The sequence below is a fragment of the Lipotes vexillifer genome, unplaced genomic scaffold, assembly GCF_000442215.2.
Source record: "Lipotes vexillifer unplaced genomic scaffold, Lipotes_vexillifer_v1.1 scaffold1492, whole genome shotgun sequence".
NCBI lineage: Eukaryota > Metazoa > Chordata > Mammalia > Artiodactyla > Lipotidae > Lipotes > Lipotes vexillifer.
The window spans coordinates 574,309-595,090 of NW_006769666.1; the positions used below are offsets into that span (position 1 = coordinate 574,309).

The following is a 20,782-nucleotide window of genomic DNA, read 5'->3' on the forward strand; positions in this document are numbered from 1 at the left end:
GCGGGGCCCATGAGTCATGGCTGCTGAGCCTGCGCGTCCGGAGCCTGCGCTCCGCAATGGGAGAGGCCACAGCAGTGAGGGGCCTGCGTACTACCAAAAAAAAAAAGAATACGCCTGCCAATGCAGGGGACACGGGTTTGAGCCCCGGTCTGGGAAGGTCCCACATGCCGCGGAGTAACTAAGCCTGTGTGCCACAACTACTGAGTCTGCGCTCTAGAGCCCACGAGCCACAATTACTGAGCCCACGTGCAACAACTACTTAAGGCTGTGCGCCTAGAGCCCGTGCTCCACAAAAGAAGCCACTGCAATAAGAAGTCCGTGCACCGCGACAAAGAGTAGCCCCTGCTCACCGCAACTAGAAAGCCTGCGTGCAGCAACAAAGACCCAACACAGCCAAAAGTTAAATTAACTAATTAATTATTTTTAAAAAAGAAAAGTATAATAAGCTTGACAAATCCCTAGCAAGACTGATGCAAAAGAAAGCTAAAAAACACAAATTACCAATATCAGAAATGAAATAGGGTCCTACAGGTCCTACAGAAATTAAAAGGATAATATGGTAATATTTCAAACAACTTTATACTAAGAAATTTGACACTTTGAGAACAAATTCCTTAAAAATCACAATTTTCCAAAATAAGCAGGAACCAACTTCATACTGTTTACAAGAGACACACTTGCATTAGAAAGCTTGTATGTTACATTAATACCAGATAAGGTAGATGTGAAGGTAAGGACTATTGGCAGAGATAAAGGAAGGGCATATGTCAAGAGGCCATTAACAATCCAAAATATGTATGCAACTAATAATATATCTTCAAGATACATGAAGCAAAACTGTCAAGAGTAAAAGGACGAAAGGGCAAAGGTACAATTAGAGCTGGAGATTTAAAACTACTCTCTCAGTAACTGATACAACAAAAAGACAGAAAAATTAGTTAAGAATAGGGATGAAATAAAGAATGTTATTAAGCAATTTAACCTAGCTGACATTTATGAAACACTATACCCAACAACTGCAGAAAATTAATAACTTTACTGGTGAATAGAAACATTCAGCAAGACAGACCATATCCTCAGGAATGAAACAAGTCTCAAAAAATTCAAAATAAGTGAAATCATAGCATGTTTTCAGAGTAAAATGGAATTAGACATCAATTTATAGATATAACAAAAAGATAACTAGAAATTCCCCAAATATTTGGAAATTAAGCAATCCACCTCCAAAAACCTCATGGGTCAATAAAAGAATCAGAAGGAAAAATTACAAAATATTTTGAATTGAAAGATAATAATAACATGTCAAATTTAGCTACAGCTAAATTAGCGCTAAGAAGGAAATTATAGATTTAAAAGCACGAATGAAAAGGCAGGTTTAGGGCTTCCCTGGTGGCGCAGTGGTTAAGAATCTGCCTGCCAATGCAGGGGACACGGGTTCGAGCCCTGGTCTGGGAAGATCCCACGTGCCGTGGAGCAACTAGGCCCGTGAGCCACACTACTGAGCCTGCATGTCTGGAGCCTGTGCTCTGCAACGGGAGAGGCCACAACAGTGAGAGGCCCACGCAGCGTGATGAGGAGCAGCCCCTGCTTGCCGCAGAAGCTTTCTCGCTGAGAAAGCCCTCGCACAGAAACGAAGACCCAACACAGCCAAAAAAATAAATAAATAAATTTATTAAAAAAAGAAAAATTAAAAAGGCAGGTTTAAAAAACAACTGAGATACCAATGCAAGAAGCTAGAAAAAGATGCTTAAATTAAATCCCAAAGGTAAAAGGAAGGAAATAATTAAAAACAAGAGCAGAAATCAATGAAGTAGAAAACAGATTAGTAGCGAAAAATCAATAAAGGCAAAAAAGTTGTTTTTTGAAAAGCTTAATAAACTCGATAAGCCCTAAGCAAGACTTATGAAAAACAAAAGTAAGCAAACACAAATTATTAATATCAGGAATTAAAAAGGAAATTTAGGTCCTACAGACACTAGAAAAGATAATATGAGACATTTTGAATAGCTTCATGCCAACAAATTTGACGCAACAGATAAAAGGACAAACTCTTTAAAAAATATAATTTTCTAAAATAATTCAAGAAATAAAAAATCTAAAACAACTCTACAAATAAAGAAATTAAAACTATAATTTAAAAACCTTGCCATAAAAAAATTCCAGGTCTAACTAGCTTCACCAAACATTTAAGAAAGAAATAATAAGCTATCTCAGAGAAATCCTTTCCAAGAATATAAAAAAGGGACTATTTCCTAACTTCTTGAGTCCTGCATAATAACCCTGATACTAAAACTTGACAAAGATATTACAGAAAAAGAAAATTAAAGACCCATATCTCTCATAGACACAAAATCCTTAGTAAAATATGACCCAAATGTATATAGCAATACATACAAGTATATCATGACCAAGTGTGCTTTACCCCAGAAATGTAAGATTTGCTTTAACATTGAAAAGGTCAGTCAACAGAATTCACCACATTAACTGAATAAAAGAGAAAAGCCATGTGATCACATCGATAAATGTAAACAAAACAGCATTTGATAAAATCCAACCTCTATTCAAGATAAAACTATCAGCTGCTTATATCACACCCAAAAGGAATCTGGGTTCATTGTGATAACGGGCATAAGACTTTTGGCCTTCCTATGAACAAACACTCTACACGTGTCCTCCTGCACTTCACGTGGCTGCTGGGCAAGACCAGTGGGACAGGGTTCAATATTGGAAGAAAAGCTGCAGTATTCAGTGGGGAAGTCCTGCCACTTAGAGCCCATCCAGCCGATGAATGGGTGGGCCATGAGTGGTCTCATAAATATAAAGGCTTTGAACCTCTCTTTTCAAGAGAAAAAAAAAGAGAGAGAGATTCCAACTATATGCCATTCTGGAAAAGGCAGAACTATGGAGACAATACAAAGATCAGTGGTTGCCAGGAGTCTGGGGGAGAGGGGTGATGAATACACAGAGTACAGTTTTTTAGTGCAGTAAAAACACTTTGTATGACATTATAACAATGGATATGTGTCAGTATATTTTTGTCCAAACCTACAGAATGTACCATACTATCTACTCCATTAGAATGAACCTTAGGTGAACTGTGGACTTTGGCAATGATGATGTGTCAATGTAGTTCATCCTTGGTTTAGTGTTAAAAAAAAAAAGAAACACACCACCCTGATGAGTGATACTGATAACACCTACGCATGTATGTGGGAAGCGGGTATATGGGAAATTTCTGTACCTTCTTGTTAATTTTGTTGTAAACCTAAAACTACTCAAAAAAAAGTCTTAAAAAAAAGAACATTCAGTGTTAGGATAGGTATTTTTGGCAAAACTCATTTCAGTTATACACATATGTATACAAGTTATATACGTGTGTGTTGGTTGGATTGTGATGTAAGATGCATTTTTTAGGTCAAAGTGTGCAAGCCATTGTAGTTAAGTTATACTGGCAAATAAAAGCACAAATTAACCTCAAAGAAAAAAGACGTAAGACTATCAGTCAACTATAAATATAAGCTAACTTCCTCAAACTTATGAAGGACATTTTTATTTAAAAACAAAACAAGACAAAAAAGTCCCTGCACAGCTGATGACATACTTAACAGTAAAATATTGAAACACTGATCCAATCGTTTTAAATGAAAACCTAAGACTGTCTATGAACTCACGGTCACTAATTTCATTTATGAACTGTGGTCTAATTAAAAGATGAACTTAAACACAGACTGTATTGTGTACGCTCTTTGCTTCTACAAGAAATAGCTCCAAAATACTGACTAACTGTTCTGTTGCTTTGCTTGTTTTTAGTCAAGTTTTTGTCTCCCAGGTCTGGCAGTACCAGTTTTTGCACCTAACCTTACAGCCTAGGAAACCAGATTGCCAAGTTTAGTAGAACTGTGTGTCAAAGAAAGATAAAAGCGGAATTTGGGTGAATATCTGAAGACGTTTCTACAAATAAGATGATAAGCTTTAGGATATGAACTTTGTGACATTTTTTGCTGTTGTGATTAAAAGCCCCTCCTCTATTCCCTTTGTGCTTACTTCTTGATTCTATAAATTACTTATTAACTGAATTCTAATCATTAAACAAAATACTAATTGTATTTCCATCTAACTTGAATTTCCTTCCCCAAAGAAATTCATGTTGCCAAAATCATAATAAAACTTCCTGGGAATAGGACTTCTTCTACGGACGTCACGTATTACCTTTCGCAGTGGTCCACACTGTTTTCTGTACTTCTTATTCCAAGATATTCCTATGTTTCTCAAGAGCTTCTGGCCCAGCTGATCAACAGGAATTAGGTTACTCCCCTCCTTATGAAAGAAAAGAAAGTCATTTAAGAAAATCTGATAAGATATAACCTCAACACCTGTGAGTTCAACGGACACAACGGGATTAATAAATGTGTCTGTAACAGCAAACATGTAAGTGGATTAACCATAACTGTTTCAAAATAAAAAGTTTCTTAAAAAACAGATTAAGCCTAAGTTTAGAAAACTTGAATTTTGCCACTTTGCATGTGGCAAAGTTTAAACATCTCAAGAGCAATATCCAAAGAGTATTCCAAGGTTTGGTAAATCCTGATATTATATGGGATTTTTAGAAGAAATACTTTAGTGCAAAAAGACTGTCTCTTCTGAATGTTCTGAAGTATAACCAAGTTCTAAAAGGGGGTAAGAAGTGACTATTATGGGCTGAAATGTGTCCCTCTACTATCAGAATTCATATGCTGAATTCCTAACCCTCAAAATTTCAACTGTGACTATATTTGGATAGGGCCTTTAAAGAAGTGATTAAGTTAAAATAAGGCCTTTAGGGTGGGCCCTTATCCAATCTGACTGGTGTCCTTATAAGAAGAGGAAATTTGGACACACAAAGACACAGGGATGCAAATGCACCTAGAAAAGACCATGTGAGAAAGCAGCAAGAAGGCAGCCATCCGCAAGCCAAGGAGAGAGGCCTCAGAAGAAACCCGCTGACACCTTGATCTGGACTTCCAGCCTCCAGCACTATGAGAAAATAAATTTCTGTTACGTTAGACACCCAGCCTGTGGGATTTTGTTATGGCAGCCCTAGTAGACTAATATAGTGGCCACAGACCAATACTCAACCTAGGTTCCTAGTAAGAAATTGAGAAAAAAACTGTTTATTAAGAATGAATGAATGAAATGAAATGAGACTACCATCCTTACAACAGGGTACGAAGCAAACATTAAAAGTCATATACGTGAGGTATTATCAATATTGGGAATGAAAAAGAGGACATAACTTCAGGTCCTATAGACATTAAAAGGATAACATGGGAAAACAGTAAATTCCAAAACCATATGTAAAGTAAATCCCAATTCAATTTAAAATAACAATAATAGCATCACAAAAAACTTGTAACCCAATCCCAATATATGTATATAAACACAAAGGAAATAGAATGCAAAGAATATATATCAGTGTTAACAATGACCGGACATTTGGTTTATTCAAACTTTGTTTCTTTATATACTTTCTAATTTTTTCCCCTCAAATTTTCTACTATTCATATGTATTCCTTTTATAACCAGAAAGTCTCCAATAAAAAATTTTTTTAAATAGACATAGAGAATTTCCCCAAAGACTATGAATAGTAATATCACTTCTGCCAACTGAATCATACATGATATACATACACAAATATAAACATACACACACTCTCTCTCTCTACCTGTGATAAGACTGCTTTTAGAATCATCAATGGATCATCAATCTCTTCTTCATTTTGAAGATCTTCCAAATTCACATCTGGATTACTTTTGTCCTCCTAAGAAAGAAAACAATAAAAAAGTTTCGCTTTTCTGGTAAGCGGCCTGAGGTGACCTCTAAAAATGGTTCACTATTCACCTGACCCAGAAAACCCCACAAAGTCATGCAAGAGATTCAAATCTCCATGTTCACTTTAAGAACACTCATGAAACTGCCCAGGCCATTAAGGATATGCATATCCGAAAAGCCACCAAGTATCTGAAGGATGTCACTTTAAAGAAGCAGTGTGTGCCATTCCGTCATTACAATGGTGGAGTTGGTAGGTGTGCCCAGGCCAAACAGTGGGGCTGGATGCAGGGTCGGTGGCCCAAAAAGTGTTGAATTTCTACTGCACATGCTCAAAAATGCAGAGTAATGCTGAACTTAAGGGCTTAGATGTAGATTCTCTGGTCATTGAGCACATCCAGGTGAACAAAGCCCACAAGATGCTGTGCAGGACTTACAGAGCTTATGGTCGGATCAACCCATACATGAGCTCTCCCTGCCACAACGAGATGGTCCTTACTGAAAAAGAACAGATTGTTCCTAAACCAGAAGGGGAGGTTGCCCAGAAGAAACAGATATACTATAAGAAACTGAAGAAACACAAACTTATGGCCCAGGAATAAATGCCACAAAAAATAAATGCAAATAAAAGTTAAAAAGTTTCTATCACTAATCCCTTAAAAAGCAGTTAACGAAATAGGAGTGTTTGTGCCACGGAGGTTTCAAGATGGAGAAATGATGATAAAAACATCATAATAATTTGTATATGCTTTGGAATCAGGCAGCCTGGTTTTAAATTTCAACTGTGGTTGAATAATCCTGGACAAGTTACCTAATCTCTCTGGCATTATCTGTAAATTGGGATTGTGAGTTAAGGAAAGCTTCTAGCACAATACACACAGCAGGTTCCAACATTTTCCCACTAAGCACTACTTTAGCTGCATCCTGCAATTCTGATATGTTGTGTTTTCATTATCATTCAGTTCAAAATATTTTCTGGTCTCCACCCGATTTATTCTCACTCACTTATGTTGGCCTAACAATATCCTACCAACCTCTGCAAGCTCAGCTTAAACATTCCCTCCTATTTTCTCTTTAATAAATTATTTATTTATTTATTTTGGGCTGCGTTGGGTCTTCGTTGCTGCGTGTGGGCTTTCTCTAGTTGTGGCGAGCAGGGGCTACTCTTTATTGTGGTGTGCAGGCTTCTCATTGCGGTGGCTTCTCTTATTGTGGAGCACGGGCTCTACGCGCGTGGGCTTCAGTAGCTGCGGCACGTGGGCTAAGTTGTGGCACACGGGCTTAGTTGCTTCGTGGCATGTGGGATCTTCCTGGACCAGGGCTCGAACCCGTGTCCCCTGCATTGGCAGGCAGATTCTTAACCACTCCACCACCAGGGAAGTCCCTCCCTCCTATTTTCTGATCACCCAAGTTTTCACCCCATCTTATGAAGTTACTTGGAAACATGTCAAAATTCCTGATAAGGTATTTTTATTATTTTTTTCGTACATGGCATCTTGCAAAGGTATTTCAAACTGGCTTAAAATCATAAACACAAATAGACCTAAACAGTTAACATAAGACAAAAATAATAAAGAAATATAGAAGAATATGGCAGATGAAATACAACCATCCTGCTGTAAAATTACTAAAAATGCTGGATAAAGTAAAACACACAACAAAAGAAAATACCTTTTTAAACACATGCTGAACTAGCAAGAGAACATTGGTAAAATCCTCAGAGAACAAGTGACATGGGAATCCAGGGAAGAAATCCAGAGTTGAGGTCTCCAGCCGCCCAACCTTGCTGACACACAGCTTCCACCTTGATGCTCATACAGGACAGGGTCTGGGAGACAAAGCGTAAGGACCTATCCAAAGTGGGGAGTTGAATGGCTGGTTTTCTAAACAACTAGCTCTCCAATTCTTTGACACCACCTGGCTGTCCGTTAATTCAATTCTGACACTAATGTTGCTAAGTACCACGAGACTGCCCCCACTTCAGATACCAGATGCAAATGGGGTTCCCAGGCTACCTGCACTTCTGCCTGGCTGATTACAAATTCTACAAGCTCCACTTCATGTCTGATAATTTCCTGGAACAGCTCATAGAACTCAGGAACTTATACTCAGGACTAGAGTTTATTACAAAGGATACAAACGAACAGCCAGATGAAGGTACACAGGGCAAGCCTGGGGAGGGTCCCGAGTGCAGAAGCCTCTGTCCGAGTGGAGTTGGGGTGGCCACCCTCCCTGCACTTGGATGTATTCACCAACCTGGAAACTCCCTTAGTCCTCTTCTTTCAGAGTGTTAAGTTTCATTATCCAGGCATGACTGATTAAATCATTGGCCCTTGGTCACCAAACTCAATCACCAGCCCCTGTGCCTCCCTGGGTGAGGGGGTGGGTCTGAAAGTTCCAACCCTCTAATCATGTGGTTGGTTTCTCTGCTGACCAGCCCTCACCCCGCAGGTAACCTCATTAGCCTAAACTCAGGTATGGTTGAAAGGGGTTCGTTATGAACAAGAAAAGACATGCCTATCACTCAGGAAATTTCAAGGAGCTCTGTGCCAGGGACCTGGGACAAGGACCAAGTATATATTTTTTATTATACCACAAAGATAGATTCCAGTGGAAAGCTAGAAACCTGAAAGGACTACACTATCAATATAAGCATGACCTACCAAAAAATCCACCCCACAACAATGGACAATGAGAAACTTGCTTGTTTTGACATTGATACTAGATGAAGGTGGAAAAACATTTCCTCTAATAATCTGTAATCACAAGTAGATCTTCACGTGGGTTTGTGGCCCAAATTCACATTAGCTGTATGGCTCTAGAACCACCAAGTCTAGATCTTATTTTAAAGGTATTAAAGGTTGGAGGTGACCCCAGGCATGTGGTAGAGACAAATACACATCTTTTGTGGAATAAGGTACTTTTAACTCAGGCTTCAAATTACTCCTACACCGTGTTCTTACAAAACCAACCAGCCAACCAAGACCACAGTCTAAAATAACAAAATCATAAGGAAACAAAATCAGCAGATATCCAAAGACCCACAAAGTCTTCAGATGCTGCAATTATCAGAGAATAATAAAATAGTATAAATGTTTAATATGTTTAAAGACATTTATGGCTAAGGAACAAGAGATTTAAAAATGGCAGGAGAGGGCTTCCCTGGTGGCGCAGTGGTTGAGAGTCCGTCTGCCGATGCAGGGGACACGGGTTCGTGCCCTGGTCCAGGAGGATCTCACATGCCGCGGAGCAGCTGGGCCCGTGAGCCGTGGCCGCTGAGCCTGCGGGTCTGGAGCCTGTGCTCCGCAACGGGAGAGGCTGCAGCAGTGAGAGGTCCGCGTACCGCGAAAAAAAATAAATAAAAAAGAATAAAAATGGTAGGAGGAGAGACGCAGGCCGGCATTGCCTAGGGTGTGACACGCTGGTGCAGGTGGCACACAGGCTGGTCCAAGAGGCACCAGTCCCAGGGCTGCCTACTGGGAGCTGTTGTAAAGCTTCTTTGTCCCACATTCTCAAATGTGCAAGATGATGTTTGAAGTGATGTCAACCATCAGTGAAGCAAAAGACCCCACTTTGGAAGGCACAGGGCAGGCTCCTCTTTACACCAGATCGAGAGCCACATTTTGAATAGCTAATGACCTCCATGCAAGAGGCAAGAGATCATCTTCTACTTAGGCTGAGAGAGACTGAGATGTTGGCTTTCACCCAGGGAACATTATGTGGGGTTGGTCATGAAACTTGTTGCTTGCAGACAGCTCCTTGAAAGGGAAGAAGAAATTGCTAAACTATAAGCAGAAAAAACAATACCTGTCTATGTTTAGTGTATCTGGAATCCTTTGTCTCTAGGTATAAGAGATCTCTCAGGATAATGGTAGTAGAGAGACAAGCAGTATCCAGCAGGTGTACCTACTGAAATTGAAATTCTTAAAGCACTCATCATTATGTGAACACCACAAAGCTCGTGATTCTTAAAGAGCAGAATTTAAAAAAAAAAAAAAAAAAAAGGGATGCTTCACAGAGGCCGTGAATAAGCAAATACACAAGCACAAACAGAAAGCAATCTTCTGATCGTTCTTTAAGCCCCAAGGAAGACCTTGCTCAAGTACCAGAGCTTCAAGACCAGAGGAGCAGTGCAGAGGGCAAAACCAAATGAAAGAACGCCTGCCTGCCCTCTCGAGTCACGTAATGGAACCGGGAGAAGAGCTTGACGCTGCTGATCATTTCCAAAGAAATGAACACAAAATTGCAGCGAAGTTCAAGGAAGCACAAACCAAAAGGAAGACACAAAGAAAAGAATCATTACCTTTGAGCCATGCTACCGCACCACACAGTGTGAAGCTACCTCTGTGCATGACATCAATGATAAGCTTAAATAGGAAACTGTAAATAAATATTTTATGCCTCAAAAAGTATTCTGAGGCATAAAATATTTATTTACAGTTTCCTACTTATACTGAGGATAAACCCCACCAGCTAGAGAAGTGCCTGAAATCTGACAATGGCTGAAGCAAAATTGAAGAAATGTCTGCAGCCAGCATGGAGGAAAGCAGAGACACACTCCCGAGGCGGAAGCTGAACTGACATGGAGCGCAGGGGCACTTCCTAAGGCTGAAGAGAGACAGGGCAACACCGGAAGAAAAGGCTACCACAAATGGAAGCATAAATGGAAGGAAAAAACCAAGAACTACAGTGGAAAAGGCAAAGAGAAAAAAATAAATGAACAACATCATAACTATTTATTAGACCTGTTCGCAAGTTTCTATGAGAATCTAATAAAGGGCTTCAACTTCATCTTTTAGAGAGAATGAAATAAAGTTAAAATAATTGTTTGAAAGGGCTGGGCGTGCCCTGGAGAGTAAGGTTCACTACTATGGGACCCTGCGACTGTAAGACAGCAGAGTGAAGGAAGGCAACAGGGTAAGAATCAGCAACGAAGGATGGAAACATGGAGAGAATTAGACCAGAGGAGGGTAAGCAGTGCGTCACTCCATCGGGCTGGAATGTGCCCAAACAAGCTAGTGTCTTGGCAAGTATGGCACAAGCATTTGAGAGACGCTTGTATGGCTTCCTCAACCCAGAAGTGGATCAACCCAGTTCTAGAAATAAAAGAAATGGAAGGTTAAGGACCAGAAAGAGTGAAACAAAACTGTCTTTTTCCAAAAATGTCTACAACGTAAGAGGGTTTAGCAAGATGGCTGATTATAAAATCAATGTACTAAAGACAAGTGTACTTCAATACACCAGCCACGAACAGTCCAAAAAATACAGTATAGACACAGCCCCACAGAACACCTCCCTGATCAACATTTCCCCACTAGAACAGTTAGATTTTAAACACCCAAACTTTACAAAACATATGTTACCTCTCAGTACATTCTAAGTACAACTGATAGAGCATCAGAAACACAGGTAGATGTTCTGAAAGGCAAAGTGAATGTCAACAAAGGGAACACAGCATCTTCAATACTGCTGGCACTCAGAGAAGCCATGTTATTACATGTGGAGCAATTTTTCATTCACAACGATATTAACTGTTTGACACTCTTGAAGATAGGTTTTAAGCATTCTACATCCTAACATGATGGGTTGGAACTTACCAGTGTTTTAGTTACATTTTAGAAAACTGGTTGAGAGTTTGGTGCTGGTGTGTAATAGATTATAATTTTTCCCACTGCAAATAACTGGAAGTGGATTCCCAATTAGTGCTTTCTCTTCTAGAGAAAACTATGAAACTTTTTTAGAAGACATTAAAGAAGCTCTAAAAACCAAAAAGATGTATCTTGTTTACACATGTAGATACAAAATGCCACTACTTTTATGTGTGTGTATGTGTGAGAACATTGACAAGGTGATTCTAGAAATGTTCAGAAAAGCATTAAAATCCAAGACAGGCAAAACACTCCTGAAGAATAACAACACACAGGGAGACTTGCCCGACCAGTTACCATGACATAGTACAAAGCTACAGAAATTAACAATGTGGTATTTGCCTAGGAACAGAAAAAAAGAACAATAACAACAACAACAAAAACAGAATACAGAGCCCCAAAATGGACTCAAATGTAAGACAACAATTGATATAACAGAACTGGCATTGTAAACTGGTGGGGAAAGAATGGATCATTCAATAAATGGTAATGGGCAACTGGGCACCCAGATGGAAAAACAACATCACAACATTCACAGCAAAGCATTCCAGGAAGACTGAAGTTTCAACTGTAAAAGGCAAAACTATAAAAGTTTTAGAAGACAATATAGGAGGAAAATCTTTGGTTGGTGCCATGAAAGAAAGAAAAGCTGAGGAATGGTTACTGATTAAAGGAGACTTAAGATATGCGAACTAAATCTAATGCATGATCCTGGGCTTGATACTGGAGTGGGGAAGAAAATGCTCTAAAGGATTTGGACAAGGCCGCTGTGAAATCTGAATATAAAACATATATTAGATAATAAATAATATTATATCAGTGTTAAAGTTCCTGATTTTGACCTACGCTTATGTAAGAGAATGTCCTGGTTCTCAGGAGATAAACACTGAGTTATTTAGGGGTAAAGAGGTCTAATGTCTTCAACTTTATTTCTAGTGGTCAGCACTGATAATGATAATGTTAACTGTGTGTGTGTGCATGCGTCTATGTACAGAGGATGTGCCTGCACAAATGGGGCAAGATGTTTCACAACTGGAGAACCTAGGTGAAGAGTATACAGGAGGTGTTTGTACTATGCTGGTTATTTTTCTGTAAGTGTGAAATTATGTAGAAATAAAAAATTTAAACTTCTATCTGTATTAACTTTCAGTGCCTATAAGTGTTCTACAGAGTGAATATATAATAAATGGCAAAAGATTAGCCTCACCAAAATAATGGGACTAGAAAAGGAAAAAGTTGCAAAGATACTTTTAATCTAATTTCTATACTTACTTGAAACTGCCAGTTCCCCAAATGATCTACATCCTTAATATACACATGATAATGGCCTCCGTAGCAACCACCTTTGTGTATAATAACTGAGAAGAGGTCATACGTATATTCCAAGTCATCTAATTCACTCTACAAGAAAGAGCACAAACATTGATACAGTTTACATAAAATAAGAAGATACATAACCAAAGGGGGAAAAAAATGTCAACTATTAAAGTTAGTAAGAAACTTCACTATTATTGTTATTTAGGGTAAATTAAGATATATTTGAATAATCGGCTTTAAAATTTGAAATTCGTAATTCTTAGACTGAAAATTATCTATCGTTGATCTAATACCAATCACATTACGCCAAATTCTGCCTCCGAGTTAAACATAAAAACATATATCCAGGGACTTCCCTGGTGGTCCACTGGTTAAGAATCCACCTTCCAATGCAGGAGAAGCAGGTTTGATCCCTGGATGGGGAACTAAGATCCCACATGCCACGGGGCAACTAAGCCCGTGCACCACAACTAGAGAGAAGCCTGCACACCGCAACAAAAGATCCCTCAAGCCACAACTAAGACCCGACGTAGCCAAATAAATATTAAAAAAAAAATATATATATATATATATCCAAACAAGATGTTATTTTTATGTACTTTGGCTAAAATCATGTAACCCCATGTGATAACAAAACACACACTACTCTATCAGAGTTTTAGCAAGAAAAAGCCATCTGGTATTAAACCTATTATGCTGCTTTATAAATGTGCTCTTTAGCAGTTGAATGTCCTACATTTTAACTAGATTGTCATGCACCTCAAAGTCAGAGTTGTATCTACTATCTATCACCCCTCCTGACACTTCAGTCCTCTGCATATAACAGGAGTTTAGCAGTTATGAATACTAGCTGGTTTCCTTTAGAGGCAGTTTAGTGGAATGAACAGGTTGTTTCTTGATTTATCAATTCTATGACCAATCTTTTCTACAAGTAACGTGCTCTGTAATTATGAACACCTACACTGGCATGAAAAAAATCTACTTTAGGTTAAGGGATACTTGGCATATGGATGTTACTTGAGGGAGTGCCAATTATTTAAGAACTTATTTGCTTAAATTGCACTTTTTAAGTAAGCAGCATTTTAAAAATGTCTGGCTTAGGGAGAAAACAAGAGAGATGTAAACAAAGCTGCAAAATGATAATTTTTTTCTTTAATATAGAAATCAGAAAGTAAAATTATTGTGAATTTCTTAGATAAGTGTTGTTTTGCTTTTTTCAGTTTTGTTATTTCAACATATGTCAAAATCACGTGGCAAACTACTTTTTTTTTTGGCTGCACCGCACAGCTTGCAGAATCTCAGTTCCCCAACCAGGGATTGAAACCGGGTCATGGCAGTGAAAGCCAGGAATCCTAATCACTAGGTCACCAGGGAACTCCCATGACAAACGACTTTTTGTAAAAGGACAAACATTTTTCTATGAGAGGATGGATGTTAACTAAACTTATTGTGGTAATCATTTCATAATATATGTAAACCAAGCCCTCATTCTGTATACCTTAAACTTACACAGTGATATATGTCAATAATTTCTCAATAAAAATGGGAAGAAAAAAAGAGAATTAACTCAATTATTCCGAAAACAAAGTTTTTTTTACAGGCAGCAAATAGGAGCAGGGGAAGTACTCTGGAAAACCTGTTTATTCTATGCGTGCCAGTAACAGGCTCAGGGCCAACACATTAGAAGCTCTGAATGGAAATTAATATAATAACGAAACCAAAAAGCTCAGTAATTAGGCTTGAAGTAGAGAAAGCCCCACATGAATTTTAGACCATTTAGAAAAAAGATTACTTTTATACATAGAAATTCAACAGCTGGCTAATAAATGTTCTGGACTTAAACATATAAAGAATGATTTGTAGTAAGAAATGCATCAGTCTCATCACTCTGATCTTGGCATGTATACTATTACATAGAAAATATTTCTAAATAGCTTATAAAGTAAGTAGATTATGTCATTAATTTGTTTTTAAAAATTTTCTTTCCTGTGTCTTAAGGATTACAAATTCTACACCAGTGACATTCCAATTTCTTGCTCACTTTCTAGATGTGTAATTCATTCTTGCATCTAAAGTAAACTAAATCCAAATAGGAATGTACTACTGAATGATAATTGTTCCTAATGCAGGGTCATTTCTAATTCTGTTCTTAACTTTTCATTTCAAAGTTTTTTCAAGGAGAGTTTAGTAAAAAGAACTGGGAACAAATCCATACTTTGGAAATTCAAAAGAATTGTAATAAACTAGTGGTTCTCAGCTGGGAGCAATTTTACCCACCTTCCCTCCCCGCTGGAGACACGCACATGTGGCAAAGTCTGAAGACATTTTTGTCACTACTGGTGGCAGAAGCGGGAGATGCTACTGTCATCTAGTAGGTAGAGGCCAGGGATGCTGCTTAATATCCTACAATACAGGGCACATCCCACCACAACAGAGAATTATCCAACTCTAAATGTTAACAGTGCCAAGGCTGAGAGATTCTGCACTAAGCCAACTGTAAATCAGGTCAATAAAAGATTCAATCTTGAGAGGGTAAAAGAAAGAATTTCAATACAAAATAGTTCAAACCTGTTCACAAAATGGCTTGAGATTGATCCGGAGAGGGAACGTATAACAGCTTGTGTCCTTGTATCGTTCACACTTCACAAAATCAAAATTAAATCTTAATAATGAAAAAGTAAGAAAGGGAGGCAGCTTACGCAATTTGGCCGACTGTCGAAAGAAAACATTTTTAATTTTTAAAAGCTGAATCATATAGAAGAATACATAATGCTTCTTAAGATATAAAAATGTGACCTATGACACAGTTTTAAGAGAAATATGTCCTTAAGTCATAAAAACTAATCACCATGGACTCAATAGCTCTTGATATAAACTCATCTATTTTTATGGGGCTAAAGGTGACATCACTCACTTATACTTACAACTAAAAATTCACAACCCATTTGTATGTTTTAATGTCACTATCCTAACAAAGCCATCTGATGAGGGTGCTCCGCCTCTAACAGTGCTTTTTTTAAAATAATTAATTAATTAATTAATTATTTTTGGCTGCATTGGGTCTTCGTTGTTGGGTATTCGTTGCTGCAAGCGGGCTTTCTCTAGTTGCGATGAGCGGGGGCTACTCTTCGTTGTGAAGCGTGGGCTTATCATTGCGGTGGCTCCTCTTGTTGCAGAGCTTGGGCTCTAGGCACACGGGCTTCAGTAGTTGTGGCACGCGGGCTCTAGAGCGCAGGCTCAGTAGTTGTGGCACACAGGCTTAGCTGCTCCGCGGCATGTGGGATCTTCCTGGACCAGGGCTCGAACCCATGTCTCCTGCATTTGCAGGCGGATTCTCAACCACTGCGCCACCAGGGAAGTCCAAACAGTGCTTCTTTTTTTTTTTTTAATTAATTTTATTTATTTATTTACTTTTGGCTGTGTTGGGTCTTCGGTGCTGCACGTGGGCTTTCTCTAGTTGCGGCGAGTGGGGGCTACTCTTCGTTGTGGTGCGCGGGCTTCTCGTTGCAGTGGCTTCTCTCGTTGCGGAGCACGGGCTCTAGGAGTGCCGGCTTCAGTAGTTGTGGCACATGGGCTCAGTAGTTGTGGCTCGCAGGCTCTAGAGCACAGGCTCAGTAGTTGTGCTGCACGGGCTTAGCTGTTCCACGGCATGTGGGATCTTCCCGGCCCAGGGCTCGAACCCGTGTCCCCTGCATTGTCAGGTGGATTCTTAACCACTGCGCCACCAGGGAAGCCCCTCTAATAGTGCTTCTTTCCTGCCCGAGCCCTGGCCTTTCACCTTTCACTTTCCCCCTCGGTCGCTGTGTCTACTTTTCCTAGCAGACACACAGTTCTTATTTACTGAAGAACCGGAGCTCTTAACCTGTGACCTGGGGACGTGTTTCAATGGATCTGAACCCTTGAAATTATACAAAAATTGTATGTGTATATGTATTTTTCTGGGGAGAAGAGCCACAGCTTTCACTAGACTTTCAAAAGGACTGTAACTCTTCAAATGTCTAGATCCATTGACTGGGGTTTTACAGTTCTTAAAAGCAGATAATGCCTTGCTTTATAACAAAACACTAAACTGAGCTACTTTTAATTTAAAAGGCATCAGCTTTTCCCAATCCCCTTGCACTAAAGGCATGTGAGGAGGCAAAAAGAATCCTTCCTCATATTTAAAATTATCCATAATCATAAACATCTAACATTCCTAAAAATATATTTAAAACAATTCTACAAATCTAGTGGGTGAAAAGAAAAGTTAAATGAAAATACAGCAACCTAACAATATGGCAGATTTTCAAACTAGCTCAAAAAAAAAAAATCTAAAAAAAGTGAGTAACTCAACTATAATGTGGCTGAGGAAAGAAAGACTGCTCAGAACAAGATGATCTGCATTAATTTAGGTAATGCAACCAAGCCTAACCTTAGAATGTAATAAATCTAACGCAACTAGAAGGCAATTTTTAAAGTACCAAGATCAAACATTTCCATTGAAAAAGAATTAAACCAATGATAGAAAAGGTGCATACAAGAATTGCTTTTGTTTAACAAAAGGTTCTTATTTTACTAATGTGCAAATTAAGGTCAACCAAAAACTAAGAATGTGTTTAAGTGTCTTTCCAAGAGGCTTCATCCTCTGAATTTTATATTTATTTTATTAGGTTGTAGTTGTAACACTAAAGAGGAAATACAAAATAAATAAGCAAAAAATAAATCTCTCTTTGGTTTTCATAAAGGGGCAAAGACTAGATGGAAATAAATATTAAACAATATAAAATTCACCCTGGTTTCAAATCCTATTTTGAAAGCTACAGGCATGGGGTTTATTGTTTTTAATTACATTTTCACCTATGATCTCCAGGATCCAAATCAATGTTGTGTGCTATCTAAATCAACCCTCATTTTCTTTGTTGGAAAATTCAATATTGTCAGCTCTAGGAATAGTGCTAACACTTTGTCTTAACAGATTAACTGCAAAGATACATCTTTAGTGGTATTTCTTTAAGTCAGGGCTCAATAACCACTGGTTCGATTGAGTTCAAGGTTATCACGCTAATGAACAGCCTGTCATATCATCTTCCAGCAGTGAAACAGTTCCTACTGCAGATAATAATAGCAGCTGAGTTGATGCCATGTTGCAAAAGAAATCACTTGCTTAAATCCTGTCCTCCTTTTTTCCTGTATTTTGCTCTGTTGTACAAAGAGAAACCCTGGCACGCTCTGTCAAGCCCTGTAATTAGCAAGATACATACTTCCAACTGGGGGAGGGGGAAAGGCCATATTGGATTTGCTAGTCAGGGAGGAAATATACACACATCAATACTGTCAAATAACTGTAAATGTGAAAATAAAGAAAGCCATTTGTACAGTGGTAGACCAAAAAAAGGAAAGCTCAACAAGCTTCCTGGTTGGCAGAAATAAAAATATATTGCCTTCTTCATAACGGTAACTTGCAAAAAAAAAAAAAAAAAAAAAAAAAAAAAAAAAAAAAAAAGAAAAGAAAAGAAAAAGGTTTACTTAAGAAACACTGAGGTACAAATAATTTTTTCCTGTGAGAAAAAGAAGCTGAGAGAACTGCTGGGTTGAAAGCTTAAAAAAAATTCTTTACTGTAAAAAATTAAAATACATATATACACACATACATACATACATACATATATATATATATATATAAAATATATAAATGTCTTTTCAATCCTTAGTACTAATCAAGAGCTTCACGTATATCTTCAAGACACTTCATACAAGTTGACTTCCCTCAGTGGACCCTCCTGCTACCAAACACTGCGCAGGCACTGTTAGAAAAGGCAGGGATCTATCTTTACCTTTGCTGCTTTAACCAGCCTGTCACAAGTCCCACAGTGGTACAAGTTGTCGTAGTCAAAAACTTCCTCTTCCACATACATGCTCCAGAGTGCATCTTCCAAACCTGATACATTTCTGACCGCTACTGTGAGATCTAAGAAGTCTTCCTGAAATACACATGAATATAACATTGAAAAAACAATTCCACAGAGGCTCACAAACACATCACCAATTCATACATATACACTGGGAAGAATCAGATTTTTTTTTTTCTAAGTCACATATATTTTTTCTATATATGAAGGTATAGATCTCCTGATTAAATACTGTGAAATTCATAACAATAAATTATTCTTTCTAAACCAAACTATAACTTAGCTTAAAATATATCAGGAACCAGTTTACGAGTTCACTGTAGATACAACGAAACCTATTTTATCAGGAAATAAGACAAACCATTTAATACACGAATTGAGAAGGGTGTATGTGCAGGGTTATCAGTGCTGTCTTAGTCTCTAGGCTGGCATATGGCAAGGCCAGGGTTGGACTCTCCAATGTAAACTCTTCTTCCTCCCCCTCTGCTAGGGCTTGTGTAAGAAAAAAATTATTTTGAGCCAGGATACAAAGGTATTTTTACGAAAATTAAGAGTGTAGTTTGCAAAATGCGAGTCTATCAATTCTACTAAAAGTACATTTGAATTACAACATATTTCTAGTAATAAACAATTACAATTTGACAAGTTTAAAGCACATTTATAATTTTGTGTGCATGTCTGAGCAACAGCATTACCTTAAGGGATTATGCGGATTGTAAAATAATAGCACTAATTAATTAGTTCAAGGTGGAAATCTAAAGTAACAAAAGTAACATTCATATATGATTTATAATATAAATATGTGAAAAGTTAATGTCTGTAGTTTATAACATGCCTTCATATACGTTATTTTTTGAAATTACTTTGTGAATCATTACATTATACTGGTCAATCATACAGTAATCCAAAGACATACAACATCTTAATATTTCCAAACTAGGCTGGCCAAACCTTCTATTAGCACAGACAATAAGGGCCAAAAAGTCTTTTTTATGCCCAACACTTTCATAAAAAATAGAAATATATATATACGTATATATTCTAAAAAAGCAATTAATGCAACATTTAGAAAATGGCATTTAATTATTTTACTCATATAGTCAAATACAGAAACTTTCTATAACTCTTGCCATAAAATAATATTTTTATTAAAGGACAACTGTTCAGTGATGAAATCATTTGCTATATAAGATTTATAGTGCAAGTAGTGATTATTATATTTATATGAGCAAATTTCCAATTAGATGAAATGGGCAATCTCTGTTATGACAAAGAATGGAAGGTTACACTAGTTTAAACAGGATTATAATAGCTTTATATAAATAATATTTAAACCTAAGCACACACATACAAATGAACTTTCTGAGGGGTATCAAAAAACTAAATCCAATATTTAATTACAGATCTAATTGTCAATTTAAACATTCCTCAGCATTCTCTATTTTTATTACTTCTCTAAGTAACTTTCTTTATAACATTCCAACCACCAACCATGATGATATTGGCTTTTCTCATAAGGTCACTGGTCCCTACTTGTAAACACCCCCCAAATCTACTTTCTAAATATTAGAGTACTAAATAAAAGATTAAAGCTACATCTTAAGATATCTACTTCTTTCAGTTTACATGGAAAAATCTGGATTATAAATTTATAATCTGGGTGTAGGTAGAATACAAGAAAAAAACTGATAAAGTTATTTCTAGTAATAAACACATTAATCCTCATGTGGTATAGATCACAGATTTAATTGCATGAATTATAATTTATCATTTAACTTATTACTAAAATACTCTTGCATATTCACCTGCTTTTCACTGACATTCTTACATTCTTTACAAACAATCTGGTTAACAATGGTTCCGTGATATAGACGATTGATGAGATCATGGCCGGAGGTCCCAACTAAAGAAGTTTCCAAAGCACTAAAGAGAATTCGATTCAGTTCCTGTACATCATGTTGCCTCATTTCCTATAAAACAGGTAACTTTTAAATGTAATTTTGTGCTCCAGATTTTTAAAAACAGATTTTTAAAGTGATATTAGTTTAAAAACACAAGACATCTAGAAATCCAAAGGTAAGCCTCAATCAAATGTAAGGATGACTATGCTAAACAAGCTGAGA

The 20,782-nt window shown here is 37.6% G+C and overlaps 1 protein-coding gene across 1 annotated transcript in view; it reads right to left on the bottom strand.

Moving 5' to 3' along the window:
• Positions 1-20,782, bottom strand: part of USP40 (ubiquitin specific peptidase 40) — a 104,865-nt gene that overhangs the window by 73,973 nt on the left and 10,110 nt on the right. The window contains exons 4-9 of the mRNA XM_007445733.1: positions 20,465-20,629; positions 18,585-18,731; positions 15,340-15,483; positions 12,727-12,855; positions 5,703-5,798; positions 4,210-4,314 (exon numbers count right to left, since the gene is read on the bottom strand). Coding sequence (XP_007445795.1) covers positions 4,210-4,314; positions 5,703-5,798; positions 12,727-12,855; positions 15,340-15,483; positions 18,585-18,731; positions 20,465-20,629 — 786 coding nt within the window. The remainder of the gene's footprint in view (positions 1-4,209; positions 4,315-5,702; positions 5,799-12,726; positions 12,856-15,339; positions 15,484-18,584; positions 18,732-20,464; positions 20,630-20,782) is intronic.